Source organism: Erigeron canadensis, chromosome 4 (assembly GCF_010389155.1).
Source record: "Erigeron canadensis isolate Cc75 chromosome 4, C_canadensis_v1, whole genome shotgun sequence".
Classification (NCBI taxonomy): domain Eukaryota; kingdom Viridiplantae; phylum Streptophyta; class Magnoliopsida; order Asterales; family Asteraceae; genus Erigeron; species Erigeron canadensis.
The window spans coordinates 33,263,722-33,284,756 of NC_057764.1; the positions used below are offsets into that span (position 1 = coordinate 33,263,722).

Here is a 21,035-nt window from a genome sequence, read left to right on the forward strand (position 1 = left end):
TATATGTTTTAGCATAACAAAAACAAGAGTAATCTATATATCTGCTTGAAAGAAACGATATCGCTTGGCTCATGTAGGTCTCTACATGTAACCGAAGTAAGTGACTATATGTTATGCGTGGGCGGTATGGTCTTCTGTACCGATTCCGGTATAAAAGTGGTTTTGAAAATAAATAAAACATGACATCAATTCCGGTCTCATGTTGGAATATGGTACCGCTTTCGTTAAGAACCAACGAAAATGGATACCAGTCTTGGTACTACTTGGTATTGAGTATTCACTTTTCGGTACCAAGATCTGGACAATATCGTAACGGGTCGAAACTTGAGAATTTATTCTCTTTTCTAATTATTCTATGTCTACATGAGTTTAATACCGGCTAAAGAGTTTAAATCTTCACAAGTTAAATCCTTTAACGGTATGTTTGGTAAAAGTATTTGTAGCTGGTAGTTGTAGTTTGTAGTTGTAGCTTTTAGTTGGTGCTGTAGCTTTTAGTTGTAGCTGTAAGCTGTACCTAGCTTTTAGTTTGAGTTGCAAGCTTAGATTTGCAGTTTTAAAAGTGTTTGAAATGGTAGTTGTAGTTGCAATTTCAAAAGATCTTAGATTTATAGCTTTATCGAAAAGCTAAGACTCCTGAAACATTTTAGAACTTTTTCTTTTAAATAAAAAAGCTAAAACTAGTTGTATCCAAACAGTTTTTAACACTTTAGGAACTTTTAGTTTAAACTAAAAAGTTAAAGCTCTTGAAAAACTTTTAAAAAGTTTATGTCAAACATAGCCTAAATTGTTGATGTTAAACAGATTAAAATGCTTCAAACATCACGGGTCTATCATAAGTTAAGACAAGTAAACTCAATTTTTTCTTTTCACAAAATCTAACTTAGTGCATCAAGTTTGGTTCAGGGACACCGAACGAACCAAAATTAAACGTTACCTCAACCCCACATTAATTTTCTCTATTTTATTATTTTTTAACCGTTATGGATACACAACAAACATCGTTCACTTTTTTATTTTTATAATTACTTTTATAAATTGCATGCATTATTATTTTTTAACTATTTTTTATTCATTCAAAAATATTATAAGTTTGAGAAGACCTAAATTCTGACTGAAATTGTTTGATATATAGGTACTTTTTACCTTACCTCTAACACAGTTAAGCTTGTTGATCAGGTTATTACCAAGCATATACGCACATACTATACTATACATTACTCAATGTATACACATACTAATATATGGTTATATATAGATATATATGATCATGATGCTTGTAGAAAATTTGATAATTAAGGAACTACATAGCCAACCAAAGAAAAGAAAGCCTTTAACTTGTAGATTGTTTGATCGTAATAATAATTGGTTTTATGGGCACTCCTAAGATGTGGGTCACAGAATAAGTTGGCAAGGTTATAGGATGCACAAGACTATATGGATATCCCCCCACCTACCCTATCATATGGCCATCTGAATCACAAATCCACAAGACTCGGATGATATAAGCATGAGGTATATATGATGATGATGATGCATTTTCATTTTTAATATAAGGTGCTAGTATTCGATATACAAGTATATATCAATGTAGAACAATTATTCTAAAGAGAATGATATGATGTAAATCTTTAGTTCAAATGCTTCTTATGATTACCCACATTATAGATTCTACATATTCTAATTTCTAAGATCTAATTATCCTATATAGGATGAGATCAATTATCACTAATAAAAAAGTACTAGTAGTAACATACAACACATTATGCAAGACGTATACGAGAGGGTAAGTACAAAAACATTTGTATAATGCGATTTTTATAAATTCGAATATATTTGATTATATATATGATACATAAGAAAAGGTAAACTAAAACAATTTTAATTCTATTGTATCGGTGTCGTACTTTTAGGTGTCTAGTCGCTTTAAGAGCATTCGTAATGGTACCGGCGTAGAAGGCCAACAACGCCGGGATGGTGGTGTGGCCGACGGTTACTATACGAACTTGGGGTGTTGAGGTGTGGACTCATTATATGATTTATATTTTAATATGAATATTGGTGTGGTAGACTATTATTGTTACTAATGTGATGTGGTTACCGGATGGTATTGTGTGGTGTTGATGTTGTGATGATATGATGTAACCAGGTGGTATAAACCATTACAAACACTCTAAAAACACTCGTATTTCTATTGTGACTTTTTGTAACTTTGGCGTTGCCAAAATGATAATAAAACTTTCAGCCATTAAAAGAAAAGATTGGTTAACTAATTTTTTGCATGAAAAATAGCCTTATATAGTTGATTAAGTACTAGCAATCATATACGTGTAGTTTATTATAAGTACTTAATAATAACAGATTTCCGTGACTTGTTAAGTATCCAACCATTCCGTTTTATCACTGCAAGTAGCTAGGGAGTCTCTAAAGTAAGCAGCAACCTTCAAAATCAAAACAAATACTAAAAAACCTCTCTCTCTTGGTGGTGTGATCACAATACTTCTATGTCACGTCAATCTAATATTTATTTCTTACACACACTATATATATAATGCCCACATCCAAAACCTTCCATTACTCAATTTCCCAACCCCACAACATATACAAACTTCAACTCCTTAATCCTACTTTTGTTGATTTCTTGATTAAAGTTCCCATCAACTAGCTAGCTACTTCTTAATTTTACTTATTCTAGCTAGCTAGCTTGTTCAATTTATAACTTAACATATATATGGGTGACAACAACAATGTCAATCTTCCTCCTGGCTTTCGTTTCTGTCCCACGGATGAAGAACTCGTCGTCCATTTCCTTCAACGTAAAGCGTCCCTCTTACCTTATCACCCTGACATCATTCCCGACCTTGATCTCTACCCTTATGATCCTTGGGACTTAGATGGTACGTCAAATTCTCATTATACGAGTAATTTTTTTCAAAAAAAATTTCCATCCATATAGATAAACAATATTTTTTTGACCACGTATAATAATGTTTATATATACTAAACTTAAAAAGCATATATATTAATATATTAAGATCGATGTGCATGGTTTAATATATATGCTTTGCTTGCTTGTAGGTAAAGCTTTGGTGGAAGGGAAAAAGTGGTATTATTACAGTAGGAGGACACAAAATCGAATAACAACAAACGGGTATTGGAAATCATGGGGATGTGATGAACAAATCATAAGTTCAAGAAGTAGCAAACGAGTTGGAGTGAAGAAATATTATGTGTTTCATATTGGTGATTCTCCTGATGAAGGTGTTAAAACTAATTGGATAATGCAGGAATATAGATTTTCTGATCATGATGCTAGTTCATCTAGTAGCACAAGTAGTGGTAGACCCAAAAGAAGAAGCCACTCTAAATTAGTAAGCCATCACCATTACTTTTATCATTTTTAACAAAATTAAAGTTATTTAATTACGCTTAACTAGTTGAAAAGGATTCAACCACCAGCAAAAAAATATTACAAGATATAATAGTTTTCTTTGGGTAAAGGGGAATTTAAATCTTTATAGTACATCACCAAAAAACAGTTATTAAAAGTAACAAGGTATAATAGTTACTATATAAGAACACTTGTTTTCGTAACATTAGTATATATTGTGGCTTTGAATAGCATTTTAAGGACATTTATAAGAACATTTTGGAGATATATTTAAGTAAGTGGATAGTTAGCATTTACGTGTTCCTTTTCCTAGCTAGTTTCTTCTATATTATTATGTTTTAACTCCTCGTATTGTGCATGCGATTAAGTATTGTTGTTGTTTTTGTTTTGGTTTTTTAACTAAATAATTTATATCTTTTAGGATTTTAGCAAGTGGGTAATATGTCGAGTGTTCGAGCATTGTGATAGTGAGGACGATGATGACGGGACAGAGCTTTCATGTTTGGATGAAGTTTTCTTATCGTTGGATGATTTTGACGATATCAGTTTTCCAAATTAAGGAAGATAAGAAAAAGGGAAATTAAACAGAATATTAATCAAGGGACCACAAGGAGTTAGAGGACTACTTAATATGTAGTTTTGCTTAATTAGTTAATGTCCATTATTTTTCTCATATTGTATGTATTAATCCCCCCAAAAAAACCTCTTGTGTACAATCAAGAAATGACTTGTGGTAGTGTGAATTCGATTAATATCAAAATTAAACTAATTTTCGATGAAGTTATATATGTAGAAGTAAATAATATGAGTAATATTTTGTAATTTTAACATGAAAATCTAAAGAATCGGACGAATAGCGTTTAAGACTTAAAATACATGGAGTTTAGAAATATTGGAAATGTAAAGAATGAGATACTCCCATGCAAGGAATTAATTCCCCAAAGCCATGAAATTGATGGCTTTTTGTGGCCACCGTTGCTTGTACATTCCTTTTACTTGATTGTACATAATAACATACAAAAGAAGAATCATGATTGAAGAGAATGCATGTAGTTTTATTTGGCTTTCAATTAATAAACCTAAAAAGCTAGCCATATATCATGATTAAACGTCTTAGTTTATTAAGATATCGATTAAGCATACAATTAATGAAGACAGATTGATTTGGACTAGCTAGCTAGGACTATCTAATTGATTCAATTAATTTAAAGTAGTTTAGATCGATTTATTGTGTCTTGCTAAAATATTAAGTATCTTACGAATTGAAAGAAAGTTAAATCGAAGACTTTATGTTAAAATTATGGTTATAATAAAGAGTTTTATTTTCAGTTTACCACATTTTAGAGAGTTTTAGTACATTGATGTCTAACTGAGTCGAGCTAATTGATTAGTAAAATATATACTTGAACTCGATTAAGAAGAGTCGATCTGGAGCTCGAGCTACTCAAATAAACTATTGAATTGAGACCGTAATAATACGTTGCCCAAAAAGCTTAATTACTAGACTTATTGGAGTTGTTTCATTTCATATTTTTAAATGTGAATATCAGATATCGTTACATAATTACCTAATCTAGCCGAGCTAAGTCAGTTGAGCTCTAAGTTATTGAGGTTGTACTTGTTGGGATACAAAATGTAATTTATTTTTTTTGTATCGTTGAAGTGGAATGAGTAAACATGTCACTGAATCAGTACGTACAAGATAAAAGCAACTTGGAAGTTTCATATAGAGTTACAGGAAAAAAAGCTTCATTAATTGAGGCTGTTTAATTAAAGGAATGAAACTATGCAATCAATCGATCATATATGGTTATTTAATTTGCTAGTATATATGGTCAGCGAGTATATCAACATATCATTTGGTGGCCCCTTGCATCTTCTGGCAACATTGGGAGGCAAAAATTGTTATGCAAGATTGTAAATACACGAGCGGTTGTCTCGATCCTTGTGCACAACACCCCGATCAATCTTATTGATGAATGAATGTACCGAGGAGACAATGATGTGCTCAACACAATGGGCCGGGTACACGTAAAATTTACTCACAACCACCAAGAATAACAATGTTAATTACCTATTAATAGTCAGAATGTTTGTCGTTAAATTATGAGTATTATCTATATATTTAACTTCGTAATTCTTTAATCCAATGTGGGGTGAGCACATCTAATAGAGACTCATGTTTATGATTCAATAATATATATAAATGAATTTAGAGTTATATGGAATAAATTAAAAGAATTACTCGAATTACGTTTGAAAAAAGTGTTGGCCCAATATTGGTGTGCTAAAAATGGATCATAACCTCTTTTATCCCCTTTTAATTAACTCTCTTCTAACTGAGTATTGGTACAAGGGTCCACAATGCTTTCTTTACAAATATTTTTGCTAACTTCTTGTTGACACCAACTAAAAAAAACAATGCATGATCGACTATATATGTATCACATTAATATCGTTCTTATACCATGAATCTTAATTACGTACACAAATAACGTGCAGTCGTACGTATCTACTCATTCATATCAATGTATCTTAAAAGGGAGTGTCATAAACGACGTTTAATTTGTTTGGTCAAGAATCGATCATATATGCATGCATGGCCATATATACCTTTGTTGTTGGATATATATGCTTCCTATAAAAGGCCAATTATTGTGCTATAACTTTTCCTTCCTTTATCAATCTCAATGCATGATATGATGATGACTTTTTTGTTGTTTCAAGTTTAATCCTCGAAGGTCCACTGTTCATTAATTTTCCATATGGTAATTTGTTGCTTAGGGTAGCATGAGTCACATATGATGAAAGCAACGAACACCTATGCCGCAACACGTCGAGTGTTTTTACCTAGATCGTTTAATGCGAATAAATTAAGTCTAATCACAAAGATGAGATGTAATAATCAGATGACCAATGATGCATTCCTTTTTGGTTACAAATTAATAGCACGAACTTTGTTTTCTTATGGAATTGGTATGTTGTGGTATCAAAATCTTTGTCGCAAATTGACATATATAAAATCAACGTACAATCAATCATGATTAATTAGCAAGTAAAATGTCATATTCGCTCACATTATATATGTGTTATTTTTTTTAATAGTACCATGCGTTGATTCATTAAAAGAAAAGTAGTACCAATTAAAACTGATAGGACCTTGATTATGTGGTTAAGAAGATTTGCATGGGCATATAAGCCTAATTAGAATTGTGACACTACATCACTACTACATAATTAGAGTATAAACCCCACATTGTTAAACGACCGTTTTCTTTTCCTACTTTTCCAGGGGAGCTAAGTTTGGGTACGTACGTCATCGTGATCATTTTGTTTCTTGAATTACTTATAATCGACATAAATACTAATGTATATATCGTTTATAACTTAACTTACTTACATGATCGATCGATCAAAACCTATATATAGCAGAAAGGGAAATTAGTTTCAATATATAAAAAATATATTACTGTTAAAAAAACAAGACAAAAAGTACCTAAACTTTGAAATTCTCGGTTGATCATAGATTATTTTTTGAACGGCTGATATAGGCTCAACGACATTGTCTATACTCAACTTCATTTCTAGCAGAATTATTATTGGTTAACTAATAATCTTTTATCCATCAAGTCTAGTATATTAATTAAGATCTGGTAGTAAACGTCAAATTATGTCACGTTTATAATTTTCTGGAAATTAACATAAAGATTACTAGATTATAATGAAAAAAAAATACGAGTATATTTTTTCAATTAAGGCGTACACATATGACATATATATTATATTTAGAACTTTGTTATGTTTTGTCTCAAGTATACGAAAAGCAAAAATAAGCAATCCTAAGTGATGGAAAAGTGAAAGAAAGCTTCACCAAATTACATGTGGCCGGGTAAGTAATATAGTTTGATTGCTTAGTTAGGTCGTAAGCACTAAGTGTCATAATCATCTCAAAACTACACTCTACTACATGTGCAATAAAAATTACTTGCATATACAAACAATAGAACATGCATTAGAATTATATATATAAGAGAGAGAGAGAGAGGGGGAATGAGTACTCTGAACAATTTAAATTGTGTCTAAAGTTATCCCCATAAGAACCCTCTCTTTTATATGAGTTTATGGCGTTTGATTTAGACTTTTGCTTACAATTGCCACATCAACTAGGCATATAGTATCATTGCATAAAACATGCCTCAATCTTATGGCCCAATCCCAGCTTGTTTGTAAAGTTTCTTCTTAATTTTCCTCTTTATGATGACATCATGTAGCTACATATACCTATGCATATATATATGATCAACACTATTGTAGATGTGTTGACTATCAATTAGTAAGGGGTACGTACATCTATATATTACATGTTCGTCCAATGCTTACTTTTTAAATAGCTTACTTAGGTTTAAATGTGTCTCGCGATTTGGAATGCCACGAGAGAATTCTCATGTTTTTAATTAAGTGGGATATATATATATATATATATATATATATATATATTTAAATTAGGATCGATCTAGCTTAAAAAACGAAACTTTACATGACAGACTGATCTTGGTCTAACTTAATTTAGACCAAACGTAAGTGAAACAACGCTTTTGGGCCTCGCGGATATGCCTGTTGTGGCTGGCATACACCCACGAACTGGTTGTCGATTTACAATCGGTCTATCAATTTCTATCATCAGGAACTTATCTTCATGAACAAATTATAGGTAGTGACAAGAATATAATAAATAGTACATGTAGGTGGTAGTGAATCATTCAATTCAACAAAGAAAGAAAAGAAGGATTCAAGTTTCAAGAAATGTAAAGTAGCTTTAACCACTTTGTAACCATTTGTATAACAAGTAGTAATCAAATATAAATAAGAATATTGGTGAAGAGGAGGAACTAAGAAAAGTGAATGATTGTTGGGGCAAGCATGTAACTTTTGAATGAAGCTAATAATAATATTAACATTCCATGGTGCATCTACATCAAGAAAAAGGTCAAAGGAAAAGCCCAATCTAAGTCAACACCACTTGTTTGGCTTGTAAAGTGCATGGCATGTTGTTGCTTTGAATTCAAATGCTTCCCCTTATTAGAGACTACCTGTGTCAAAGTGGAGCTACCACTTATGCCCCAATATCAACATACCTCTTTGGGACCCTAATTCCTCACATTTTATCATTTTCTCTGTGTATTTTTTAGGATTCATATATACTTCAATGTGATGATGTATTGCTGAGGCAGTTGTAGCCACACATTTAAAAGAAATCTTATAATGTATTCAATATATATATGATTGTGTATATTAAATCAACGTGCAAAATATCTATAATACCTTATAAAGCAAACTGGATTCCTCCCTTAACTTAATTAAGAACTTGATAAGACAAAAATGCCCTTAAATAATCTTCCATTTTCGTGATATACCAACTATGCCCTTAATTAAGAACTTGATAAGACAAAAATGCCCTTAATAAAGAACGTGATATACCAACTATGCCCTTCAACCATTTTCGTCTCTAGCAAAGTAAAACCTTATCAACGCCAACACCAGATTGTCTTCCCCACCACTACCGCATTGCGCGAGTACCATACTCGTTTCCTAATAAGGAGAAGCTAGTTCAATACTTCAATCCAATCCATTCATTCGTCAATAATAATACGTACGGATGGTAAATTGGCAATTGATAGGAAATTTTGTCTTTTAAAAAACATTGTTATAATCTCTATGACAAGCGGGTGATGTGTGAAATCTAGTAATAAAATTTAAAAACACAATTTACCAAAATACTGACCACTATACACTCACAGGCAGTGTACCTGATCGCATGCAGTATAGTAAAAACTGGTAAGCCGAGATCGTTCACAAGGACTTTTTTTAAGCAATTGTAACAATTAAGTGATTCAAGAAAAATGGGGGTTTTGTGGCCGAGTTGCCACGTTGCAAGCAGTTAGTGAAAAGAGTCATTAATCGAAAGAAGAGTTTGTTGTATGAAACAATAATTTAAAGGTCATCCATCTTAATTTTGCTCGACAACATGTTAAGATTGCACATTTGATGAAGTTCAAATTCAATTTAGTTGATTAAATAACCGAGACTCAAATTGATCGCCAACCCCGCAGCCGTCAAGTTAACAACTTCATTTGACTCTCTTGTTTAAACTAGTTCCATTATTAAGACCGGTACCCCGAGACGCCTTTTTATAACTTCTCTAATTCAACAATGGTTTTGGTTATTTTAGATAACAATTGTGTATATTGATTGTACCAAACCATTAACCCATTAATTCTTATTAATTATTAATTACCTTCTACCGTACCCGTCATAGAACCAATCGCTTCTAACCAAGCAATCAAAACAACTTCTACCCAACCCGAGTTGCCACTAAGATCGTGCAAAAATTATCCGTAATGAATAGTTAAATAACAAAGAATTAATAAGCCAAGATCACGACACAACGTTAAATTAAATCAACTTGAATTATAAAATATTGTGCAATCCTTACATATTGTCTCACTCCATCAAGATGGATGAAAAGACGATTAGCCACTCATATTAAAATACGAATAACAAATCAAATAAAGAGAATTCATCGTTGATTGAATACAAGAAATTGAAAACGAATAACGGAATTGATCCAATCGTGCTTGAAATCCTTAAATATGGTTGAATACAAGAAAAACCTCAAAAAGTGCTCCAAAAGTCGTCTGGAAGTAAAAGTTAGGGTTTTGGAATGATTAATCAAGCTATTTATACTTTCCAAAATTTGTGCAGAATCGGACCCTGTTGCGGCTCAACTAGGTAGTTGCGGCGTAACAGCATGTTGACTTGCGTTGACTGAAGACTTTCATTGACTTTGACTTGAAGGCATTGCGGGACAACCAGCCTAGTTGCGGCTCAACGAAACCCCTCTGTCTTTCTGTTGCGGCTCAACTACATGTTGCGGTGCAATGCTTCTTTTTTTCAGATTTGACTTTCGTTGACTATCTGAAAGCTTCATCTAAATGTTTCGGAAATCATTCGTTAGCATTTATTTCACCTTAGCAATGTCGTTTCTTCCATATTTACGCTTAAATACCTGTCAGTAACCTGAAACACTAACAAATACCATAAACGCACCACAAGTATACAAAAACGACTCAATAAACATGCTAACTTAACTATATTATCCATGGAAAATAGGTATAAAATACGACATATCAGCGGGTTTTACCAATAATTTGACACCGTGTCTACGAGAAAAAAAAGGGTAAAACTTAGGCGTTTAAGGACTTCGTGTGGCCAGTTTAGCGGTGACCTTTCGTTAATGGGTCATTTCGTACGATGTATCTAGGCAATTTTGTCAGTTGGTTGTTATAAAAACTATTTTAAGAATGAACAACGAATTTTTTTTTATGCCATAAGTAAAGTAAAAATCTTAAAATGAAAATGTCATTAAAAGGCGTGTTTTAGCCATATGACCTGACATCAATCTGCCAACACACAATCTATATGATGTGTTTGCATTGAAATCAATTTTCGAACTAGCAAATCCACCTTTAACCAACTCATTTGACCATTCAACCTGAAACAAACCACCAACTCATTAACCTGTTTTTTTCCCCAAGTTGTTGGGTTGGATTCAGGTGATGGATTAAGAAATTTGGGTTCAGATTGGATATTTTCAACTCGTTAATCTAAAACCAGACAAATTGACACCGTCGTTTTTACTTATGTCCCATCCTTGGTACCAGCTTTTGTCTTGGATGATTACGTCCTTTATTAATCGAATCAAATATAAACATTGACATTCTTAAAAATTTTGGATTACAAATAAGTTTAGCAGTGAGAAAAAAGAAACTTTTTAGATTAGTTATAATAGTTGTGCCACTAGAATCTGTAAATAATAGGCTAATTAACATAATTAGCCATGCTGGCCAGCTTAAAGCCCAATCCATGGTACCATCTTTTAAGGCGGTGCCATGCATCTACGAACATAAATGTGTTGGGCTTATTCTATAAATGTGCTGATATGGGCTTATCCATCTATCAATGTATTGATATGGGCTTATTTATTTGGCCATATCTAATGGGGTTTAACTTGGGTCAACGACCAACGGGATCGTGAGGAATCCAAAGTTGAATGAAATAAAAAGTCATTTTTATGATATTTTATGAGTATATTAACTTTGATACGTATGAGTGTATGACACAATTGGAGGCAGCAATGTAAACAAAATTGAAGTTAAAAGTTCATTTTTCATGTGTTTAACTTTGATAACTGCATTTATATATAAAATTCTATAAAAAAAATATAATTTTTTTAAATATTGTGTAGTTGTTATGGTCATCCTTGACTACCATATAGCTCCGTCTCTGCTCGGAGCAAAAGTGACTTGATAACAAAGGGTGACATTAGCATGTTGCAAGGTATTGAAAGCTAAAGGAGTTCAATATTTTAAAAAATAATTAATTCTTTTAACTAAATAATCTAAAAAATCTTTCTACCTATAAAAATATGACAAATGGTGAAATCAAAGAATAAGATTAAGAAAGATATAAAATGGCCACATATCATTATCTTATACTTTTAGAAGGATTTTCAAGTTAAATTTTAAAAGATTATCAGTTTTCAAAACTTTTTACCCTTCTAGACGTGACATCACACGTGTTTATAGTTTGTTTGTGATTTGTTTTTGACATTTTAAGATTTAAAAAATTTAATGATTTAAAATTCATTCATACCAAAAAGAGATAATAGCATCGAAGTTTTTCCTTAACATCCACTAATAACACAATATTCTCAAGAAATTCCACAATATTCTTAGTATGTCTATTTATGATATTGTTGTCTCCCTCCAAAATATTTGTTTTGCCTTAGAAGCTACTACGTATATCTTAGATCGATATCTTCCACAACTAATGGGATTTTGTAATCACCGTACAAAGTAATTAGTTATATAACTTTTAAGGACGGTTCTTTTTGTGCTATATATACTTTTTAAACCCGGCATCCTTTTTTTCTTCTTGAATATTGGTGCATATTGCATAATTTAGAGTGGGCGGACAAACGAAAAGTAACAAGCTTGCAACTTTTGTCAACCCATAATGTACTTTAAAGTTTTATATTGTTTCATATAACTTTATTCTTTAAAAGTATTCAAAACTATATTTTAGATCCCTCTTAAGACAACAAATTAAACTAAAAGATTTCATATTAAGCCGTTCTATAGAAAAAAGATTAAAATTTTCATGATAATGTCTCGTAATGCATTATTTGAGCGTAACTAGCATCTAGCTCGTTATCTGCATTGTACATTTATGTTCTTAATTAGTGTAAAAATTATCGATCATTTTTATTGATTGTATTGTGTTATCCGTATGAGAGTAAAAATTAGTCTCCCAAATACGTACAAGTACAACGGGTACAAGTTATACATCCCAAATAGTAGAAAAGCGAGCCCGTTAGTTAAATGACAAAGGCGTAACATACAAAATCATTTGAACCTCACCAGAATATTCATTTTTATATCACCTTCATATCCGTTTATAGTCTTTACAACATAATATATGATTACTAGTTATTTATTTAAACTCATACGAGCATAGTACCCACACAATGCGGCGGCGGTAACGGCGATGACGGTATAGTGGGGTTGGTGACGTGTGGTGATGACATCGACAATTGGTGTCGAGTGGTGTAAGTTGATGTTAAGATAATAGAACTATTTTATAAGATAAAGACTTAGAATGTAAATTAGCAAGATAAGGGTTTATGATATAAATTAATTCATTAAGGGCAAATTTAGTAATGTATAAAAACTCTTCCATAATGGGGTGTTTATTAAGGACACTTTGATAATTTCGCATGTGACATTTTGGTAACACTTTCCATTTTGAGAGGGTGTATAATATTTAATAAGGAGTATAAATAACTCCTTTAAAATGAAAAAAAAAAAAAAACTATATCAAAACACAAACATAACACAAAAGCACGGGTTTGGTCCCGCCTTTTGCCCCTTTTATTATACCTTATATACTAAACACCCCCCTCATCTTTTCCTAATCTTTTAAAATAATGTCATCAAATATATCCAACAACGCCCCTACCGTATCCGACCCGAATTTCCTCGCAAACAAAAACGGGTCATTTCGTTTCTCTTCATCACCATATCTTGGCCGTTGATTACGGATCATCTTGATCAAATCTGGCCGTACATCTGTTGCACGAAACGTTATGGGGTGACCATCATGACGTCCTTTCCAGTCAACGTAAGTCAACGTTGCTGCCACGCATCCCATCTTATCTACCATGGACATCAGCGTAGGCAAATAATTCTCTTCAGGGTAACACCTGTATATATTTTCCTTCAAACATGGCAGCTTGAATTTAGACCATATCCACGTGTCATTCACTGCCACCTTGGCATGCTGACGTGTCAAAACCGAAAACTGAGACCCGATTCTGAACTTCTCATATGGCACTTGTGGTAGCATAACTGAGTCTCCACGCGCCGCCCATCTTCCCCACGCGCCGGGTTCATTTTCAAGAATTTCGATGAAGCTTTTGTTAGACTTCATTAGTGTTTTGTATGTGAAGTCGAAAGAATGGATGGGTATACATGATGGCGATATAAGGGCAAACATGTAATTTAACGGGTCGTGAAGTAACGCATGTGCGAGTAGACGACGGTGGGCGGCAATGAGTGTTGGAGTATGGCGGCGCGTGGGTTTTGATGGAATAGTGCGATTGGTGAACACGCCTTGGAAAATAAGGTCGTATTGGAGATTAGGATCGGCGTGTATGTATATGTTGTATAGATTCTTTCTTTTGGTTCGGTTAAAGTAACGTTCCCACAACGGGGCCATTGGTAGTGGTCCCGTTGTCAGGAACATGAATGCTATCTTTTTCTGTGCACTGGCGGGTAGCATTTCTGTACTGGATCCACCCGCCAGCTGAAAAAGTTCATTCTCATCGTCCTCTTCATGATCGTCAGTACTTTTAGCTGGTAGCGGTTGAGGAGGCCGATATGGTGGGGAATTAAAATGTAGTGGCTTCTTTACTAGTTTTCGTAACTTGGTTTTAATGGGTAGCGATGAAATGTGGTTTTGTGAATGGCCGGTAAAATGCGGTGGATAAACTGTGGTGAGATCGGTGGTGATAGTGAAAACAATGGCAAGAGGAAGAGTAAGAAGAAGGGCACAAAGGAGGGAGAGAGGGGAAGGATACATGAGTTTATTATAGTCACAAAATCTATAAATTTTTAATGATAGAATTGAAGGGAATTGAAAAATACGATTGTGTGTGATCGAAGCGAATTGCTCTTATTTAATGGTATTTCAAATTCCCATGTACACTCCCTTTTTCAACGTTTATCTTATTCATATTTTGCTGGTAATGATTAGAAAAAAAACAAAATAACAATAACAATGTATATGTACACTCAGTATCGTTCAAAAAGAATACAAACGCTCAAATGCTTATCGTATGTCTATCATTTTAAAAATGAAAAGTATATGAATCTAAAGCGTTATTGCGGGGTTAACTCATTTTATAAAGGTCTTTTTTAAGAAAAAAGTTCCATAAATCAATCCTTGGTATGAATCTATTTGGGATCATGTGAATTAGTTTAGAAATAAAAATAAACTTTTTATTAAGAAAATATATAATAAATAACTCTAAAGTTTTAATTACCAGATTTTTCATTTTAAAATATGGCTAACAAAAAAATATAGAAGATGGCTAACATAAAAGGAAATTGTTTTGGACTTTGTAAGTGTTTTAATGGAGCATTGAAATCACAATTGGAAGATTTTCAATTAACAAAATTACGTCAATGATATAAATGGAAGAGTTAATTTCCTGATTCATCAGTCATAAAATTCTTTGTTTTTATTCATGATTCGCCTCTACAATTGGTTTATTTTTATAGCTTATACATTTTTTTAAAATTTTTATTGGAATAGTCGAATTGACAAATTTATAATGATTTATATCCATGATGCCACCAGTTTCGTTACGAGTTATATCCTTGTAGTTTGACCAAACTATCTTTTGTTAAAACACGGTTGAATATCAAACTTTTGGTTTACTGTTTTTAAATAAATTAATAATCTTGTTAGAAGGATTTTGAAATAGCTTAGGGTTATTAGAAGGTCAATGGTAATGAACTCACTCGTCTCATATATCGTCTTGACATTTAGAGTATACACCGGATTAAGTTAATTTATGTCTGATGACTCATCTTTCTTATAGCTTAGGGTTATTAGAGGGTCAATGGTAATGAACTCATTGGTCTCATATATCGTCTTGACATTTAGAGTATACACCGGATAAATTAATTTATGTCTGGTGACTCATCTTTCTTACACAAGGATCACAAAAGATATAGTTTTTCTATTTGCCTCTGACAAGATCTAAACCTATGACTTGTAGAATTCTTTATGGGTCCATGTGACCATATGGTGGTAGTGACAGTTGATCATATGATTATATATAGGTTTTAAGTAAAATAAAACAAGTATTTAAGTAAAACAAATAAAACAATAATCATGAAATAATCATCGTGCATCAATGCTTCGTGAATCTTTGTGCATCAATTTAACAATGATCCAAGAGTCAAGATTTTGTCATATTTGTTTTACAATACCCAATCCCTATATATATAATCATAAAAATCAAAATGAAATAAAAATCTATTTTAGTTGAACGTGTTCTATAGGTAATTAACAAACCATAGAACTTTAAGTAGTAGTTAACTTACTAATCGTATAATTTTGTTAAAATTGCCAACTAATTGGCCAAACTTGGTGAGCTATTTTTAATTTTGATAAAAGTATATAATAAGTTGTATATTGATCTAATCGTGTATTGAGTAAAATGCATACCGTCTATGGTTGCTAATCATGTCTAGACTACTATAATAAAACATAATTAGATTATTTTCATCGTTATTGTAACATCCATGAGTTTACCATTTAAGTTTCGAGTCAAAATAAACCTTTCTAGAAATACGACCTCGTAAATCGGTTTCAGCCTCGTATTTTAAGTCGGCATCGTAATTCTAATTTGGCATCGTATTTGGAGTCAGCCTCGTATTTGGAGTTAGCCTCGCATCGTATTTGGTTCGACCTAGTATTAAGGCCTTGTATGGAATATTCTCTTTTACCCTACATATAAATACTCATTTTTCTTCACAATTTCTCATTTTCCACCAACTTAGCCTCCAAGCAAAACACACACACCCTTACTACCCCCTTTTTAGTACCCCATATTCCTTTACTATCTCACCACTACTACCCCATAAACAACAAGTTTTAATGAAATTCAACCTTACTTTTGTTTAAATTTAGTGTCAAAAACAATTTTTCTACCTTTAAGCATCATCACAAACATCTATTTTGGTCAGATTTGATGTAAGAATCAAAACCCCTTTTTATGCAATTCTTTTTGTATTTTTCGGGTTTTCTTTTAATACACACGCTACACCCACCAAGTATTGAACTTTTTACGTCCAAAATATTTAGAATCATATACTACATCTTTTGTCAAAGTTTCGTGTGATTTTGTTAACAAAATCTTAAGATATAAGAATTTTAATACACTTTTTATAAACTTTGTTCAAATGGGTTTTCGGGTTTAATTCCGTTTTTCGAGTTTCCGACTTTAGGATTGTTTTCCCATCATATTAAGTAGTCTAAAAGTACAATCTGATGTTAAAAACACATTTCATATCGAAATAAACGATTAGGGTTTTCTAGAATGAATTTTGGGGAAGAACAACCCAGTTTGCGACTCCGTCAATTTACGACCTCGCATTTCCAATTACGACCTTGCATTTCTGATTTAGCCTCGCATTTCTAGCCTCTCAAATCTAGCCTCACAAATCCAATTTTTGTTTTTTAGTGAAATACTACCTCAGATTTACTAGCCTCTTAATTTTAGCCTCTTATTTTGGTCTCTCAATTTCAATTTTGTCTTTTAGTGAAAATAAGACCCCAAATCCAAAATAAGACCCCAAATTCAATTTAAGACCTCGAATTTCAATTGAGACCTCGAACTTCGATTACTACCTCGATTTGGTCAACTTTGGTCGGTTTAGTCAACTTTGGTCGATTTGGTCAACCTTGATCAACTTTTGACGATTTGGTCAACTTAGTCAAACTCGTAACTTGGTCAACTTTGGTCAAATTTGTAAAATTGGGTCAAAGTCAAACTAGTATGCTTTTGGACAACATAGTCAACACTTGGTGGCACGTTATGAGCACGTTTACCTATAATGAACACATACTTAATTGTGATAACTTGAAACAGATTGTTGTGTGCCGGTTACTTGCTTACTGATATCTTGCGTAGCATAACCTTGTTGCTAGCATTCAGGTGAGCTTCATAGTCCCCTTTTTACATTTTTTCTCGGGGCTGAAAGGATACAAAGCACGGCTGGTTGTTGAACCGTAAGTCCCTTCATAGTCAACCTTAGCTTGGTACCGTAAATGCTGTCAACCTTGATAAGTCCATGGCAACATTGTGATTATGGCAACCTTGTGATTATGACAACATTGCGTATACATTAAATGCATCAAGTTAACCTGACAACCTAGACTACAATACTACGAACTCACCAACCATTGTGTTGACGCTTTTAAGTATCATTTCAGGTGCACAGGTTAGAGGTGGCTGAAGAGAGTAGCATGGACCCTTTATAGCATACTTTCACTACTAGAAAACTGGGCTTTAGCGACGGCCAAATCCGTCGGTAATCCGTCGGTAATGTCTATTACCCACGGATTACCGACGGAAAAAATCCGTAGGTAAAATCTGTGTCGGTAATTTTATCCGACAGATTTAGCGACGGACCTAAAGTTTTACCTACAGAATAATCTGTCGGTAATCTGACGCTCCAATCATTTTCCCAAGTGAAATTAATGTTTAGTTTGACTGAACTAGCAACGGAAAATCCGTCGGCAAACATTTACTCATAAATAAAAAAAATAAAATAAATTAAATAGTTAAACTAAATTAAGATCAAATAGATATTCATTCATTTCCATAATTAATTTCTGTTAATATTATCTACCAATATGAACTATCACAATAGAACTTAATTACATCACAACAAAAGATACAATCGAATCGAAATCAAAATATAAATCTCTATCTATTTTATACATACAAAATTACAAACCAATAGCTTTTTATCTCTTTTCTTTCCATCAATACCTCAAAATTTATTCTTTTATATCTGTAACAAAAACATGAAACAAAATAAAAAAAAAACACAAGTTATAAAACACATAATAATATAATACTGATAAAAATGGAACATGAAATTAATAACTAGTTTCTATCTTAGAAAAACATACCTGCGCTGCATACAATTGTTTTATATTTCAGCTACAAAGATGAAATCTTCTTATTCCAACAATCTGAAAAAGGAAAAAAACAATAAAATTTTCAAATTTATATGGAAGGAAAAGTTAGTGAGAATATACATAAACAAGAATCTATTGTTTACTTCTTTTAGTGTGGATCGACCAAGAATAAACTCGCATCTTCGGCCTTTTTATGATAATTATTAGATCTACACATAACAAACAAAGATGGGTTTTTAAATTAATCTACACAAAACATACAAAGATAGGTTTATAGATCTACACAAAACAAACATAAACGTTATAGATAACCAAACAAAAGCTTAAACCTCGGCGTGCTCGATCGATTTTGAGATTTTTTCATGTGGTGGGTTTGTTGATTACAGATTTTGAATATTAATAAAAAGGTGAAATACGATCTATGAAGGTTTTATTTAGTGTTTTTTAAGTTATTTGGTTGATGGGTTTTATTATACAATAATAGATGATAAGAAAGAGTGGTGAAAAAAAAGTGGTGGTAGAAAATGAGAATAAGAGTAGAGAAATCTTAAATGTAGATGAGGATAAGGTTGGTTTGGGATATGAAGGATTTGGGGGGTTCAGGTGGGAAACGAAAAATTGAAACTAAATTCAAGTTTTTCACTTCATTTACAATATTATCTAAAATACAATATAGTAACAAACTTGGTCAAACACTTAATAAGTAAAACATAAACCTATATAATTATAAGATAAGATAGTCCAAGATAGTCTTACCATAGAAGATGTATATAATTCTATTATTATTTTAAAAAAGAACTAGACATAATAAAATGTGTATCAAGAAGTTTGGAACACTATGCTTAAAAGTTACAACTTAAAGCTAAAATAAAAATTACAAATACAAGCTACAACTATTTTTGCCAAACATACTTTAGATATATAATTTTTATTCATATATTAACAAATAAACAATTTTAGCATTATACTACTAAATTAAAGAAAAACAAGATAACCAACACATTAGTATTATACTACTAAATCAAAAAAAAAAAAAGAAAAAAGAAAAAAAAAGACAAATAATTGATCATGATTGACGTCTACATTGTAAGCTTTACCAATACCGAATTTAATTATATTTTTAAATAGTTGCACATTGTACGGGTAAAAGACCTAGTGTGTATATATATATATTATATATATATTAGAGATCAAATGAGAAGGTACCTTAAGGAGAAAAGGGTGAGAATGTTCGTTTTCTATTTTTTTAACTTTTTTTTTTAAACTATTTTCTTTTTTTTTTCATTCTCTCTTTAATTAACTTTTTTCATATAAAAATTATAAAAAAATTATAAAAATTTATAACTCAAATGTTCTCTTTACTTAGAAAAACTTTTAGTCAAATTTTCACTCAAAAACCAAAGTTGTTATTTTTGAAAAGTAGCACTTACAATCTTCATAATATGTTAATATAAAACTACGATAAAAGACACATTTCGTGTAAGGAACGTGTCAAGTGTCGTTAAAATAATATTGCCATTCTGTTTTTATTATATTCTTTGTATGATGGCCAAGGATGAACATCATTTTTAACTTAAGGATAACTATAGAACGTGTGACGATGATAAAAACATAACTTTCTTGAGTATAAACAAGTTATGGTTACATTTTATATATTTTTTTTTGATTAAGTATGAAATTTAAAACCTAGAAAAATAGGTTTTAAAGCTAAAAAGCTAAAATAAAATATTGACCGTCGCTAATCCGTTGCTATCGCCGACGGATTACCTACGAACTTTCAAAATCCTTAGGTAATCCGTCGATGACAGATGATTATATTTTTTTAGTTTCAAATTTTTAAAACTTGTGTTTCTCAATTTAAAAGACACACACACATAAAAAATGTTTATCTTTTATAGTATTAATAAAGTTTTAGTTTGGTCTTGTTTATGTCTTATAATTTAAATGCTACTTTGGCCGGTAAGCGAACGAATATAAGCAAACATGAAAAGTGGTAGTTGTATGTTATATACTATATATAATCATTGATGCAAAGTACCATAGAAAGTATGCTAAAATGGTTATGATGGCCAAGGATGAACATCATTTTTAACTTAAGGATAACTATATAACGTGTGACGATGATAAAATCACAACTTTCGTGAGTATAAACAAGCTATAGTTACATTTTATATATATATTTTTGATTATGTATGAAGTTTAAAACCTAGAAAAATAGGTTTTAAAGCTAAAAGGCTAAAATAAAGAATTGACCGTCGCTAATCCATCGCTATCACCGACGGATTACCTACGGACTTTCAAAATCCGT

General features: G+C 31.9%; 2 protein-coding genes and 1 long non-coding RNA gene across 3 annotated transcripts; 1 reads left to right on the forward strand and 2 right to left on the reverse strand.

The window, feature by feature from the left end:
• The first annotated feature begins 2,569 nt into the window (after window positions 1-2,569).
• LOC122598263 (NAC domain-containing protein 104) lies at window positions 2,570-4,168 on the forward strand. Its single transcript, XM_043770862.1, has 3 exons — window positions 2,570-2,894; window positions 3,076-3,368; window positions 3,810-4,168. The coding sequence occupies exons 1-3, from the start codon at window positions 2,729-2,731 to the stop codon at window positions 3,945-3,947; spliced, it is 597 nt and encodes a 198-aa protein (XP_043626797.1). The 5' UTR covers window positions 2,570-2,728; the 3' UTR covers window positions 3,948-4,168.
• Window positions 4,169-13,382: 9,214 nt separating this feature from the next.
• Window positions 13,383-14,631, reverse strand: LOC122598637 (glycosyltransferase BC10-like). The gene has a single exon (XM_043771223.1). It carries the CDS (start codon window positions 14,585-14,587, stop codon window positions 13,418-13,420), a length of 1,170 nt encoding a protein of 389 aa, XP_043627158.1. The 5' UTR covers window positions 14,588-14,631; the 3' UTR covers window positions 13,383-13,417.
• A 3,743-nt stretch (window positions 14,632-18,374) lies between these two features.
• On the reverse strand, window positions 18,375-19,270 carry LOC122598369. The gene is made up of 4 exons (XR_006323603.1): window positions 19,057-19,270; window positions 18,871-18,936; window positions 18,719-18,781; window positions 18,375-18,597 (listed from the first exon to the last, which is right to left on the reverse strand). It is a non-coding gene; the product is annotated as an uncharacterized LOC122598369 (long non-coding RNA).
• Window positions 19,271-21,035: the final 1,765 nt, after the last annotated feature.

What these genes read in the sequence shown, in the direction of transcription:
- LOC122598263 (XM_043770862.1), top strand. Translation starts at nt 2,729, where the DNA reads ATGGGTGACAACAACAATGTCAATCTTCCTCCTGGCTTTCGTTTCTGT. An exon ending in TGATCCTTGGGACTTAGATG is followed by an intron (nt 2,895 to 3,075) that starts GTACGTCAAATT and finishes GCTTGCTTGTAG; the next exon opens with GTAAAGCTTTGGTGGAAGGG. An exon ending in GAAGAAGCCACTCTAAATTA is followed by an intron (nt 3,369 to 3,809) that starts GTAAGCCATCAC and finishes TATATCTTTTAG; the next exon opens with GATTTTAGCAAGTGGGTAAT.
- LOC122598637 (XM_043771223.1), bottom strand. Translation starts at nt 14,587, where the DNA reads ATGTATCCTTCCCCTCTCTCCCTCCTTTGTGCCCTTCTTCTTACTCTT.